Source organism: Leptonotus elevatus, chromosome 19 (assembly GCF_054856555.1).
Source record: "Leptonotus elevatus isolate MCC_2025b chromosome 19, RoL_Lele_1.0, whole genome shotgun sequence".
NCBI classification, from domain to species: domain Eukaryota; kingdom Metazoa; phylum Chordata; class Actinopteri; order Syngnathiformes; family Syngnathidae; genus Leptonotus; species Leptonotus elevatus.
Genome location: NC_141257.1, coordinates 8,707,043 through 8,721,487, shown reverse-complemented (window position 1 = coordinate 8,721,487; position 14,445 = coordinate 8,707,043). Strand labels below are relative to the sequence as shown.

Sequence of the window (14,445 nt, the reverse complement as noted above, 5' to 3'; positions counted from 1 at the left end):
GCTTTGTTTCGTTTCATCCACAGGGTTACTCAACTCTAACCTGTAGCATGGGAGATGATGGCAGGCCCGGATGGAACAGGGCGTTGCCGAGCTGCCAGGGTACGAATGGCCGTTCTTTTGAAAACCCACCGAAGGAGATTCCTTCGCTCTCGTTAACGTCTTCCGTGATCTCTTCTGTTTCCAGCTCCCTGCGGAAGTCGCTCCACGGGAACTGAGGGGACCGTTTTGTCTCCGAACTTCCCTCGAAACTACACCACCGGACAAACCTGCGTCTACTCCATAGCTGTGCCGCGAGAATTTGGTGAGCATCTGACAAGATTTCATAGAATTACAATTCCAATTTAAATATATATTCAATATGAATGAGTTGAATTGTCCTTGTTTTTGTATTGTGTTTTTTGTGAGCTGTATACAATTTAACAAGGAGGATTAGCCAAATACAAGAATGGTAATGACAACTTTAAACCAAAAACGTAATGTTTAATTGGCTCAATTCTGATAGCTACGATTAGATACTTGGTTGCTGGTTGTTGCAGGTGTTGAGTCAACACAGTGAAGGGTGACATGAAAACACAAAATAAGCACAGGAAAAAAAAGATATAAGCACAAAATGCATCCATCCTCATTTGTTGGAGCGAATAGCTCTAATTATTTGTGTGATCACCATTTTTCTTCCCTCTTTTCAACCTGATTTTAATGAGTTCATTTTAGACTCCCACAGATCAAATCTTCGAACGTTTTAACCTTCACGAGTAAAAGCCGTGGGGATATAATAGCTGATCAAAAGATGCTGGCTGTCCAGTCATTTCATTCCAGGTCAGGGTTAATCAGTGAAGCAGGGTTGAAAGATGAAGCAGGTTTCTCTCTGATCTGGTCGGCTTTTGTTTTATAACACCATTGTTAATGGTAGCAACACTTTCTTCCATTTTGGCTCCTTTATTACAGCCACTATAAACCGTCACGAGCTAGTTGGGCCAACATGCGTCTTTGTTATATATATACTTGTTGGATGCACCCCACATCAACGTACAGTATGGAATCCCTTTAGGTCGGTGAATTGGAATTAAATCTGCAAGCAGCAATTAATTTGAATTCTTCTATGGTGGATTCTGTCCAAATTTGACTTCATTCTCTACCCGCATTAGATGGCAAAGGCAAAAAAGTCTTGACAATCTGTCAAGGATACCTGTTTCTGATCGGGACTCATTTGGTGACTTCCCCACTAGGAGTTTGTCAGAATATGAGCCCTGAAATTCACACAAAATGGCAATATTAGTTTTTTTGTCTGTTTTTTTGGTGCCATCTTGTAGCCAAGGAACTGTTGACGTGAGGGGAATGGCTTAATTAACTAGACGAAGTGCAATTTCTGCAGAAATTGCGTGGGAATGCTAAAAAGCTAAATGCTATTAGCTGAATGCTAAGATTTGAATGCATGTGCTTATAAAGTCAATTGAAAGCTAAATTACTAAGGTACTAAAATATGGTTCAAGCAGGGTTTGCAACCAGGCACTCCACTTGTTTGAAATCATCGCTAAAAGCGTATTCATTTTGAAAAGTGTCATCTGATACTGAAAGCTAGCATGCGTTTAATCATTTCAGTGAAATTGTAATGCATTTCTTGACATGGTAGTCAGTGGGTATAAATGTATATCGCTTAAATCAAAGGTGGGATTCAAACCCGCGACATCCTGGTTACTGGGCAATGCACTTTACCAGCTGCGCCACGGAAGTGGGGGTGGAAGTGGGACTTAAAAAAATGTCAATGTCTGTCCCATTGAAAATGAATGAAGAAAAATTGATGTTTAACGTTAAATTGTGCGAAGACTGTAAGTAATGCGAAATTATACGATAATACCCCGTGTGATAAGAATTTTTTAAGCAAGTGTAAATCTGAAGTATTATGCGGGAGATGTTACACGGCGAAAAAGTGTGGAGAATAAAAATCACAATAACTGAAGCATTCCCACAATTAGGGCATAGCCTTGTCTAATAGGAATAGTTGCTTTGCTGCCATCTTGTGGCATGGATTGGTAGCTACTCCTGGATTTCAGGTATTTATCACGGGGATCAGTCCCTATCCCCGGTTTAACAATGGGGGTTCACTGTAGTCAGCTGCAAATATGCAGTGGAATACGGTACAACTTGAGGGTGTAAAAACTTCAAGGCACTGATGCATATATCCCGATCGCTAGCAACATGTTGTTTGACAGCATATTAGCTAACCGGCTCTGACTTTGCAGTCAGTAATTATTTGAGACGGGGTCCAATTGTGCCCGCCGGCGCGATGTATAAATAGCGGTTCTCCCCGAGACCATCAATGGTCGCCCGTCTCATTCCATTTAGCGAACGGCGTTCGTCACGTCGCCTCCCTGACGACGCTTTTGACGAAGAAAAGCTAGCATTTGCTCGGGCCTCCTTATTTAAGGCGTGATCCGCCCCATTGTCCGTTAGCAACTTGTTTTTGTTGTTGTTGATGCTGCCGCTCATATTTCTTTTTATTGAAAAACACACGCGCACACATGCAATGTGTGCTCTTGAAGGTTACTCCTTGGGATAATGACAGCCTACACTGGAAATAAATGGAAATGTTCATTGACATCTCATCTCTCATACATACAGCCTTGCTCAGTCTGGCCTTCGTTTTTTCGTTTCTTTATTTTCTTTCTTGCCATATTGTGGTACAACAGGTATTTCAAATAAACAGTTAATGTTTAAAAAAAAATCCATGCAAAGTGAAAACCTGCTATAAAGAAGTAGTCACTTTAATCTGTACATCCAACAAAATGCAGCTTTGCTTACCTGTGTGGCTTTGACATGATCGCAGGGGTGTCGCAACCAAGGTTTGTTTTACAGAAACAAGCAACTAAGTAATTTTCATGGGCATTTATATTTGTGTTTAATTTAGCACGATGGGTTGCCAGGCACTTCAGGGACTCCATCATTTGTAAATCATTTCCCATTATAAGTCCACATTTTTTAAGGTCTCTTTTGGTAATAAGCTGTCTTTTGAAAGGATTTATTTGTTTTGAGGTTCACACAAAAGAAAAATGATGGTCCAATGCCTTCTCTTTGTGAACATTATTCAGACATGAAATAAGCTTCTCCATTAAAGCGTCTTAACCAAATTTCGCTTTTCTTCCTTCTTTCTGTTTTGACCTTGTTGACGTTCACATGACGTACGTGTGGCTGCCGAGGCCTAATTTGAGCGTTAGTCATCCTTAAGGACATCTGCAAGTACTATTTTGCGGGGGATTTAGGTAAAAATCCTCAATATAGAAACCATATTAAAATACCATGTCGATAATTTTGCCCCTCCCACATGCTTTAAACAATCGAAACACGTTTTGAGCTATTCCTTAGCACCTTTTCTCGCTCTCTCTTGCTTGGTCGGGTCTCTTTTGTCTTCCTCATATAACATCATGTGAAGACACTCTGGCTCCTGCTAACTTCATACAGTATGAAAATGTAACATAAATGAGCATAAACGCTATTGTCGTTAAGAACTTTCAAAACCCATCAAAAATGGTTTAGTGTAAACAAAAGTGCCGTAGTCTTGCTACGTCTTGGCATTCCTCCTCGAGTCTCATTAAGGATGTCGCTGCAACACATAGAGCGGTAGATTTTCCAGGTATTATATGGGAGTCCTGGGTGTAATTCCCATTCCACTGCGGCACCTTTCATCATATAGCAAGGCGGAGGCGAAGCGCTGTCCTTTTAGACGTTAGCTGGTAATTAACGACCAAGTGCCAGCGGCTCCTGCTGCCCAGATTGATTTTAAAACCGACGCTAAGCCTCCTGATGGCTCTATTGGGCCAGCGCGGCTTATGATGCATGATTCACGGGGCAACGCATACATTATGGAGTCTTTTCTTGTAATAGTACAACTTTTGCGGAAAATGACGACTTTTCATTTCAAATATGATGACTTTTTTCACGAGTAGGGTTTTAATCCCGCAATATTTCAACTTTATTCTTGTCAAATGAGAATTGTCTTCTCTTATAACGATGACTTTCTTGTGTTAATCCAATTTGATAGTTTTGTTAAAATGAGGACGTTCTGCATGCACAGTACAATGTTCATTTTCGTGATTTGCTACTTGCAAATTGATTGTGCTTTTCTACCCTGACAACTCATCTATTTGGATTTTGTCATCAGGTCATATAATTTTGTCCTGTCTCGTATTTCCTTGGTGGCATCTCAGTGCCGATGTAATATGCTGTAGAATTAGCGTTATTCTTATGGAATTATTGACTTAATAATTGCATATTAATTAGGGCTGGGTATCGATTCTAAATTCCTCAATCGATTCAATTTCGATTCACTACAATTCAACCTGATATCGATTAATTATGGCACATCGATTATTCTTAAATGTCAAGTGCATGATACAAACTCCACAAATATTCAATTCCAAAGTAAATTTTGCAGAAGCAGTAACTTGTCTAATGATTTAGTTTATTAATGAAAGTAACATACACGTGCTATAATCACTTAAGTGTTACACAAACATTGAGATCAGCAATGCTGAGATGAAAATATTTTTTATATATTTTAAATATAATTAAAGTGCAATAAGTCAGGTATTTCATAAATGTGAGAAAATACTTTTAAATTCATGTGACCAGTAAATTTCAAGAAAACTGAACAGTAAAAATAAAAAAATGGGCCTTTAAAATTCTATTTAAGAATTTATAGGAAATAGAGGTATATAAAATAATCGATTCATGGTTTTATGAATTAAAATCGGGCTTGAAAAGGAAAATGATTTGATATTTGAGGTTTTTTTTTTTATCCAACGCTAATCATTTTTAACCCCAAAATTATTATTTCTCATAATTGCATTTCTTCATGTTAGAAAATCAAATTTATCACGCTAGTTGTTAAAATGACTCCTAAAATGGTTTAAAAAAGTCGGATTGTATCCCTAATTGTGTGTTGCCTATGCTAGCGCAGGCGAAGACAAGGTGATGTTTATTTGGTGATGTTCAAGGTTGGCTTGGCACCAATGGGATTAAATCATGCAAGTTTATTGTATCCCTGTGGATTTGGACACCAAATAACAAAATGACCTTCTCTCTTCACTCACCCTTTCCCATCCCTCTTTCAGTCCTCTTTGGTCAGTTTGTGCTTTTCCAGACGTCTCTGAACGATGTGGTGGAGATCTACGATGGGCCCACTCAGCAGAGCACGCTCCTGTCATCTCTCTCCGGGTCCCACTCGGGTAAGGACTGATGGATGAGTATGCTGATGGATGAAAATGTGGCGAGTGGTGAGTGCAGGGGGCGTCGGCGTCGGAAACGAATGAAATGTTATCTCGTTTCAGGAGAGTCGCTGCCGCTGAGTTCGGGCAATCAGATCACCGTTAAGTTTACGACCGTGGGGCCGGAAACGGCGAAAGGCTTCCACTTTGTCTACCAAGGTCAACCTGTCAAAAAAAGACCCCAGTCAATGTCATGATAATGTGTTCTTATCGTTTTAGTTAGTCGATTATTGGATCAATCAAAAGTAACGTCTCTTTGATTTCATTCACCAGCCGTGCCGAGGACCAGCGCAACGCAGTGCAGCTCGGTCCCAGAGCCGCGCTTCGGCCGCCGCCTGGGCAACGACTTTGCGGTGGGATCCCTGGTCCAGTTCGAGTGCAACCCGGGATACGTCCTGCACGGCTCCACCGGCATACGTTGCGAGAGCGTGCCCGACAACCTGGCACAGTGGAACGACAGCCTGCCCACTTGTATTGGTAACTAAGCAGACCACATAATTTGTATTCGTACTGTACTGTACTGCAAAGTATTGTATGATTATTTATTTACAACTCCAATTTTGTTACTTTGACAGTTTCTTGTGATATTATGGCTTTTGTTAATATTTGATTTTGTTTTCCTCGTAAATGACAACTTTATTACTATAAAGTTTTTAAAATCTTTGCTCTCTCAAAGTAAACAAAAATAAATGATTTCTCTCCCCCTATTAGCTATAAAATAATGGCATAAGTGTCTGACTAGCTGCAAACAAACTAGCTCATTAACACGCTAAAAATAAAGCTATGTGGTCGCCCACATAAACTGTTGAATCTAACGTCAGCAGTGCATTAGCTGGGAAATACTAATACTAATAATGATAATAATAATAATATTAATAATAATAATAATAATGGTGTGCTGCCGTAATTACCTACCAAGCTGACTAGCTTCAAAACAAACTAGCTCACTAACTGTCAAATCATGGTGTACTAGCTATTTGCTTACTAGACATAGAGCTTTTTAATAATTGTAATACTAAATGGGCAGAGGGACTAGCTATTGAAAACAAACTAAGAGCTAAGTAGGCTAGCTAACTATCTTCAAACAATCAAGCTACCTCAACATTATCATACAAACATAAGCCAGCAAAGTTAACCAGGCTTGCATCTGGCTCCTGTTGAACTTTTTCCCCCCAACTGATTACTTTAAAAGGGAATGAAGAAATTAATAGTGAGAAAACAGAGAAACTAGCAAGCTAACGCTATTTAAAGCTACAGATAAAGCACAGTCTGAAAAATCCCTCAAAAATCAACAGGCGCACTTTATATTGAACAAACGAGCTAATTAACTAATTGCGAACTGTTAAGCTAAAAGCTAAAAGGCCTTTCCAAGGCCATCAAGGGTATGTGTTACTAATTTGTGTTATTTTTTGTTTTTGAATGATTGTAAAATATATACGCCTGGCCCCCATGTCAGTTCCCTGTGGAGGTGTGTTGAGCTCCCGTCACGGTACCATCCTGTCGCCCGGCTACCCGGAACCGTACGACAACAACCAGAACTGCGTGTGGAAGGTGTCGGTCCCTGAAGGCGCCGGAATCCAGGTAACTGACCTTGCGCATCATTGACTTAAAAGCTGAGCAAGCGGGAAGGCCGGGACAAGATAAGAGATTATTAGGCGGGATTGACAGACAGATGGATGGACGGGCAGATGGTAAGCAAGCAAGAGCAAGAGAGCATACCCACTCGGGCCGATAGCATCTCATGCTAAAGAGATAACGGCTGTTTGCGTGGGAAGCCGAGGCACTCTCGAGACAATGCAGAGATAACTAATGCCTTTCACGCGTGACAAACCAGCTCTGAGCGGCGCTTGTGTACAAATTGCGCTACATTATTCCACTCTTTCTTACTGTTATACATTCATTGTGTTTTTTTGTTTTAAGTGTTCAGTACTAGTATCCTTGCAATATTAAGTTTGTTGTGTAAATGATTACTATTCTTGGACAATTGTGACTTGGTGGTGAAACGAGCTAACAACTCAAGACGATATTGTTGTCTCTGTTCAGGTTCAGGTGGTGAGTTTCGCCACAGAGCACAACTGGGACTCTTTGGATTTCTATGATGGTGCGGACAACCATGCACCCAGGCTGGGAAGCTACTCGGGTAAGATTTATTATTCCATCAATGCTCATTTTTGCTGAAAGCTTCCTTGATGAGTACACGAGTCCACATCATGCAACAGAATCAGCTGTTCCCGTAGTTTTATTTTATTTTATTTTATTTATTTTTTTACAGTGTGTCATGAATATGTAACTGGGCAATGTTGTTGGGCGCTTCAGAAATATGGAGGTGCAGGAAAAGCTAGGAAATAATTAATGGGCGTCAGACATGATTAATCAGTCGTTCACATCAAAGGTGTTAAATTTGTTTTCATTACGTGCCATGTATAAAAAAAAAAAGCATATCAAGTTTGTTAGTTTGTTACGGCAAAATTACGAAACTAAATATGCATCTTTTTCTTTTGTTTAATTTTCACTTTACTTTTTTAATTGTCCTTTTTTCCTGTAAAATGCTCATTATTTCTGTAAAAATTGACTTTGCATTTTTTTTCCTGGTAGATTTACTTGCTATTTGCTATAAAACTTGAGCACCTTTGCCACCCGTGCCCAAACCTCTACTATAGATTTGGACCATTTTGTATTGAGTTAACCAAGCGTGACGCGAATGTACAGCTCTTTATTAAATCCTTCTTAAATACTCATTATTTATTGTAAAACTCACTCTGCTAATTATGCTGCGGTATCCATTATTCATTGAGGAAGGAAAAAAATATCTTTATATATTTATAATGTTCTGTCACGATAATAAATGAGCCTTCCTGTAGAATGGGAAAAGGAGCAGCAGGGAGGCTAATTAATTCCCCTCAATCACACCAGCCAATCACATCCATCAGCCCACTCCAACAATAGCAACAACAACAACAACAAAAAACAGGGACACCCTAAAATTAACCGTCAAACCTGTTGAAAAATATCACAGAGCAATATTAACACGGATGTGCGGTGGTGACATTTTAGCAGTGAGTAGCTTAGCGGAGGTTAGCGTTCCGTAACATGAAAGGACGTCACAAGGTGGAAACACGGTGAACTGTGACAGCTTGGCTTCAGACGCTTTCTTTCTGCAACTGGGTCAGGCCAACATTTCTACTTTCAAATGAAACATTGGCCTGGAATAAAAAAAAGAAAAGAAAAAAAAGTGATCCCCTTGCATCTCCTTCCAAAAGAGAGAAAGAAGGGGAAAGTCTTTGTTGTGTTTGCTTTCTTTCTTTCTTTTACTTTCTATTTTTTTTTTCTCAGGCACCACCATCCCACCACTGCTCAACAGCACGTCCAACAACCTCTACCTCAGCTTCAGCTCTGACATCAGCGTCTCTGCCGCCGGCTTTCATCTGGAATATACAGGTATCAAACCATCAGGGCACAGTGGAGACTAGATGAAGGGGCACAGGCGGCAGTGGCCCCGCCAGAAAATGTTTCTGCAGTCGGATCCTCTAAAGTCAAACACAATTTGTTGCATGATGCTGACTGAGATTGCTGATGCCTGATAAGTGAGGGTCATGGAGAGGAAAAGGAAAGTGTGTCCCATTCATTGGCTGACGTTTCTTGTAAAATTAAGACTTTATGCACAAAAATATGTTTTCTATTTTGTAAATGTTACTCATGTAAAAAAAAAAAAAAGCCTTTGCTCTGAAAACTATGCAACTTTTTATTTTTTTTTAGTTAGTCAAATTGTACTGTAAAATTATGCATTTGTTCTCACAAGGACATATCAAGTTTTTTTTCTAGGAAAATTGCAACATCTTTCTTGTCAAATTCAGACTACATATGAAAAATGACACTTTTAAAAAATTACTACTTTTTTCTTGCAGTATTATGACTGTACATAGTAAGTGGTCATCTAAAATAACATCTTTAATTTAGGATTGTTATATGTAAAACTTTGTAATATTATAACTTTATTTATGTAAAAAGTGCAACTTGAAAAATTGCACATGAAATTATGTATTCTGGTGAATTTTGAAATTAAGCTTTTTTTTCATTGAAATTGTGATTTATATGCCCTAAATTATTTTATGCAATGAAAATAAACCTTTTTTCAACTTGAAAAATGTAAACAATTTTCTCTTTACAGGAAAGATGGTGGAATTTTAGATGTGTGAAGTTAAGCCACTTAATTTGCATAAAATGTATTTTTCAGCTATCGGCCTGGAGTCGTGTCCGGAGCCCCAAACTCCAAACTGCGGAATAAGACAAGGAGATCGTTTTATGGTGGGCGACGTAGTGCAGTTCTCCTGCGAACAAGGATACTCTCTTCAAGTAAGCCCACATTGACTTTTTCTTTCATTTCTCTCACTTTATCCCCACAATAGTTCAAACTCATTCTTGTAAAATAACAGCTTTATTCACGTAAAACAAAGACATCATCCTCATAACTCCACTACTTTTATAAGACAAGGAAATTTATTGTAGGTAATGCATTTGTGCATTTCTCCAAGGCTATTCTCTTCAGGTGAAACTATTATTATTATTACTGATGAAAAAGAGAGCGCATTAAAACTCGGTATTAAAAAAAAAAGAAGTTTAAAGTGTCTCAGCTCACTCTCTCTTTTATTAATCCCCTCGGCTGCACAAAGCAAAAGTACTTAAAACGGTGAATCAGAGAGAAACGTCACTACACACACGCTGCAATGAATAATAAATGTCTCTACCTCATCTCTGTGGGTGAGAGAAAACGTTCAAATGTCTTTAAGAAGGTTGTCGACGCTTTCAAACTTAATTTTGTTTTTGGTGAATCATTTTAGGGAAACGCGCACATAACCTGCATGCCAGGACCAGTTCGCAGATGGAACTACCCAGTGCCTCTTTGTCTTGGTAGGTAACACCTTATCACACAATTACACCATGTTGTCTCCTATGCGTATATGAATGCCGTACCTCAAATATACTAGCGTGAAAAATAGACAGTGGAAAACCAACAACAAACTTTTCAGTCTTAAAAATACGTATTTTGCATGGTCTCACAGTCATGTAAAATTGTGTTGTTGTTTTAAAAAAAACTATTTTTTTTTATTTGAAATTTATCCCAGCAATATTTCAACATTCGTTTTTTAAAATAGCAATGTAATGTATTGAAAATTAGGATTTATTTTTTTTGCCTCATGAAATTAACCTGTCTATATCTTTTTTATATAACCTTTTTTATTACAACTTTATATGCAGAAAATTTGCAAAATTACAACTTGATGAGTGTTAAATTCTGATTTATTTTTCCTGCAAAATTATTATGATTATGATTATTATTATTATTATTATTATTATTAAGGCTTTATCCAGTGATGTTTAAACTTTTTATTTTATTTTAATTTTTGTTACTTTTTTAACTTGTGGAGAATTAGGATATTTTTTCTTCCATGGGACAATTAACCTTTATATTTTTCACTACCTAAAATTGGGTAGTTTTTTTTCCATTTTTTTTTCATAAAACTACAAGTTTAGACTTGTGATATGTCAGCATTGTTTTAGGGGAAAAGTACCACTATTAGTGAAAATTGGGGTGGGGGGGGGATCCCTCTTGATATTGCAACACTAATTCTCGTATATTATGACTACTTTAGTCACATAGTATAGTTTTTCATGCAAAATAACCATAATATTCCGCTTTTTATCTACAGTTAGCTTGTTAGCATTTTTTACCAACTTAATTACAAATTTGCTTGTCAATTTCTGCACTCAGGTTACCTTGCTGTTACTTAGCTTACCAACCATTAGCTTTACTGTTAGCATTCCCGCACATCACATAGGCACAAAAAGATGTCGCCCAATTTGTTCCAAGAGGGTGGTTAGCATGGTCGCTGTTAGCGCTGTTTGAATGTCCATTTTCAACTTTTGAATAATGCAAGCAGCAGTAGCGGAGCAATGCCCGACGTGATTAGCTCTCAGTGTGAGTGAATTTTAAAGGCTGCGGGGGGAAATAAGTGCTCTTGGTCAACGTGATTGCCCATGAGCTGCCACTGATGCATCTAAATTGGATGTTTATCTTTGACCTTGCGCTGCAAATTAATTGGATATCGCGCCGCGCCGCTTTTTTTGCGCGAGTGTGACGAGGAATCTATTAAAGACTCCATTTGCAGTTCAAAAAACGATGCAAAAACAACTCAAAAGGTCCTCCGCATTATTATAATTTTTATTTTGTGTTCTCCGTGTGCATCTGCAGCTCAGTGCGGTGGGACCCTGATGGACGTAAGTGGCGTGATCCTCAGCCCCGGTTACCCCGGCAACTACCCCAGCGGATTAGACTGCACGTGGACCGTTAACTTACCTGTCGGCTTTGGTAAGAAACGCTTAGCCTCTTGTTTTTGTTTTGTTTTTGTCCCTTTTAGCTGTGTACATTTCAGAACCCCCACACTAAACTGGGGTTAAAACCAAGAAAAACAAAAATAATGAAATTAGGATATGTTGATTAATTTAAGCAAAATTACTTGCCAGTAGAGCTGGAAAATTGGAAGTGGCAATATTTCTGAAAACATGTGACGTTTGCTAGCTCCAAAAAAATGCTTTGTGGGAATGATATAAAACCCAAATTTGTATTTCTTGTGCACTAGTAGACAAAGGTGCACTAGTAAAATGACCGTGTCATACTTGCAATCTATTTTACTTACTGTATGATATTTCTGCAAACTAATACTGTAGGACTTTGACATACTAGAAAAACTACTACTGGTCATGTTACTGGTAAGGCAAACCTGTGCTAGTTGACATTTGCACTTGATGTTAACTTGTAGAATTTTATAATGTCACTAGTTATACTAGTGCCATGCAGATGTCAATTAGTGCCCATTTTTTGCCTCACTAACATGTAGTTGTCTTACTAATGTTAAAATTGTTCTTCTAGTGAGGATTTACTAGTACTTGGACTTTAAACTGGATATCAAATAAATGCTCAAATAACTTTACACATGGTTGTACTTGTGTTCATGTACTATTACGCTCTTTTCCGTCACTAGTCGGAAAACAATATGCGACTACTGAGGCAAAATTACTAGCTAGCATTTTGGTGCTACTAGTACGGGCAAATAAGCTACTAGTGTGTGACACTTGCCAACCAGTTGGGGCCAATAATTTACTCGTACAGCACAGTATTGTACTAGTAGGCCAAAAGTGATTCTAGTAATAATAAAAAAAAGTGGGAAATATAATTCTACTAGTGCATTCTGGTCATTCTACTAGTGTGGACATGGACCTCAAGCTGGATCTCACTGATGTCAAATGTATGCGCAGATAGCTTATTTACAAGGTTGTAATTTGGTCCATGTGATAGTATAACATAGGTCCTTACTAGTAGAGCAACCTTGGCGTGTTAGTAGGACAACTACATGTGACGAGTGAGGCAAAACTACTAGTGGACATTTTGGTGCTTCTAGAAGAGTCCAGGGGGCTACTAGTATGGAAGTCAGGACTACTAGTTGGGCCTAATAGTGTTACTAGTACAGCCAAAGTAGTGCAATAATAGTGTACTAGTGGCGCTCGTAGCAGGGAACAAACAAGTTTACTTTAATAGTCATGCCTCCACTGCGCTGATTTGACCCAATAAAGTGTGTTCTTGTACACGGACCTTAAACTGGATATGAAGGAGTTTGAATAAAAGCTTCAACGGCTTCCCATAGGCCACAATTGATTGATTGACGCCTTGCCTGGGGCTTCCTAGTAAATCTGATTAAGTTTTGCATTTGTGTAGGAATCCATCTGCAGTTTGTGAACTTTTCCACGGAAGCCATCCACGACTACCTGGAGATCCGCACCGGTAGCCTGGAGACGGGCTCGGTCATCGACCGCTTCAGCGGTCCGCTCATTCCCAGAGCTCTGTTCAGCACCACGCACCAGACCAGCTTCTTCTTCCACAGCGACTACTCGCAGAACAAGCCCGGCTTCCACATCACCTTTCAGGGTAAAATGTGACGCCGTCTTGCTCACGATGGAATTATAATTTGACACGGATAAAGTTAAGCCACACATTTTTTAACATTTAAATATTAAAATAATATTGCTAAAATTGGGTGAAAAAAAAAATCACTTTACGTGACCTAAGTCATTTAACTATACCGATATGAACAACATTTGTGGTCAAATTCTATCATTTTGTTGTCATTGTCCTTATTTTTGTAACAATACTTTATACTTAACAATTTAAGTACTTAGTACCTAAGTATTGCTATTACTACATTACTTTTTTAATATTGCTGATTACAGGCTTTGTTCTGGCACTTTTTTTGCTTACATTTAGGACTTTTTTCTTGGAGTACTTCAACTTCATCATCTCAAGATCATCATCTTATTAATTCAAAATGAGGACATTTTTATCACAGTATTTCAACGTATTCTCATAATTAATTTTGAAGTAATCAAAGACAACACATACTCAAAAACACAGCCAACTCACCAGCTTGGTTACTGAATTCAAACAATTAATTTGACTAACTTCATTCTGGGTGGCTGACGACAAAATAATGAATATTTTCATACTGGCAATTGAAAATAAAACAGGTCGGGACTTTTGAAGATCTTGCCGGAAATTACGCGCTTTACGATCCTCGTCGGGGGGGAAATTCATCGAATGACTTTTGTGTTTATTCTCTCTGGCACTGAAGCGATTTTTATTTTATTTTTAAAATGTGCACAAACAGATTTCATTTGTTCAAGCTTCTCTTCATTAATGTACAACAAATACTTTTGTCGAAAAAATGTGTGATTGTCAAGCCCATAATTGTGTGCTTAGAAGCACCAAATAAAAGCTGGTGACTTAAATTTGATGTTCATGTGAAAACAGCGCACAGTGAAGCAGTCACACTAATGCAACATTTAACATGATTTCTCCACCGATTGAATTTGTGCGGCTACTTCATGATGCTTTTAATTTTCTCAATTGAATTCATAGATTTCATTTATGGATGTTCAATACCACTTATTTTCAAACCAATACCGGTCAACTCTTGTGTAGTCCGATACCAAGCACCGATACCACTAGTACTTTTTGATACATGAAATGTTCCCCTAAAAACAATGACAGATCATTTTAAAGAAAGACCTGTATATCCCAATATAGCATGTTTCCCTTAATTTCTTGAATGTAAAACGGCCACAAGAGGACACC

General features: G+C 38.4%; 1 protein-coding gene across 12 annotated transcripts in view; it reads left to right on the top strand.

Moving 5' to 3' along the window:
• LOC147157788 (CUB and sushi domain-containing protein 3-like) overlaps positions 1-14,445 on the top strand; it is a 321,354-nt gene that overhangs the window by 270,505 nt on the left and 36,404 nt on the right. For all 12 annotated transcript variants that reach the window (XM_086061991.1, XM_086061989.1, XM_086061992.1 and 9 more), the window contains 12 exons: positions 24-99; positions 185-301; positions 5,109-5,222; positions 5,325-5,420; positions 5,535-5,738; positions 6,718-6,842; positions 7,305-7,401; positions 8,595-8,699; positions 9,496-9,614; positions 10,100-10,169; positions 11,512-11,628; positions 13,033-13,242. In XM_086061991.1, the coding sequence (XP_085918117.1) occupies positions 24-99; positions 185-301; positions 5,109-5,222; positions 5,325-5,420; positions 5,535-5,738; positions 6,718-6,842; positions 7,305-7,401; positions 8,595-8,699; positions 9,496-9,614; positions 10,100-10,169; positions 11,512-11,628; positions 13,033-13,242 (1,450 nt within the window). The remainder of the gene's footprint in view (positions 1-23; positions 100-184; positions 302-5,108; positions 5,223-5,324; positions 5,421-5,534; positions 5,739-6,717; positions 6,843-7,304; positions 7,402-8,594; positions 8,700-9,495; positions 9,615-10,099; positions 10,170-11,511; positions 11,629-13,032; positions 13,243-14,445) is intronic.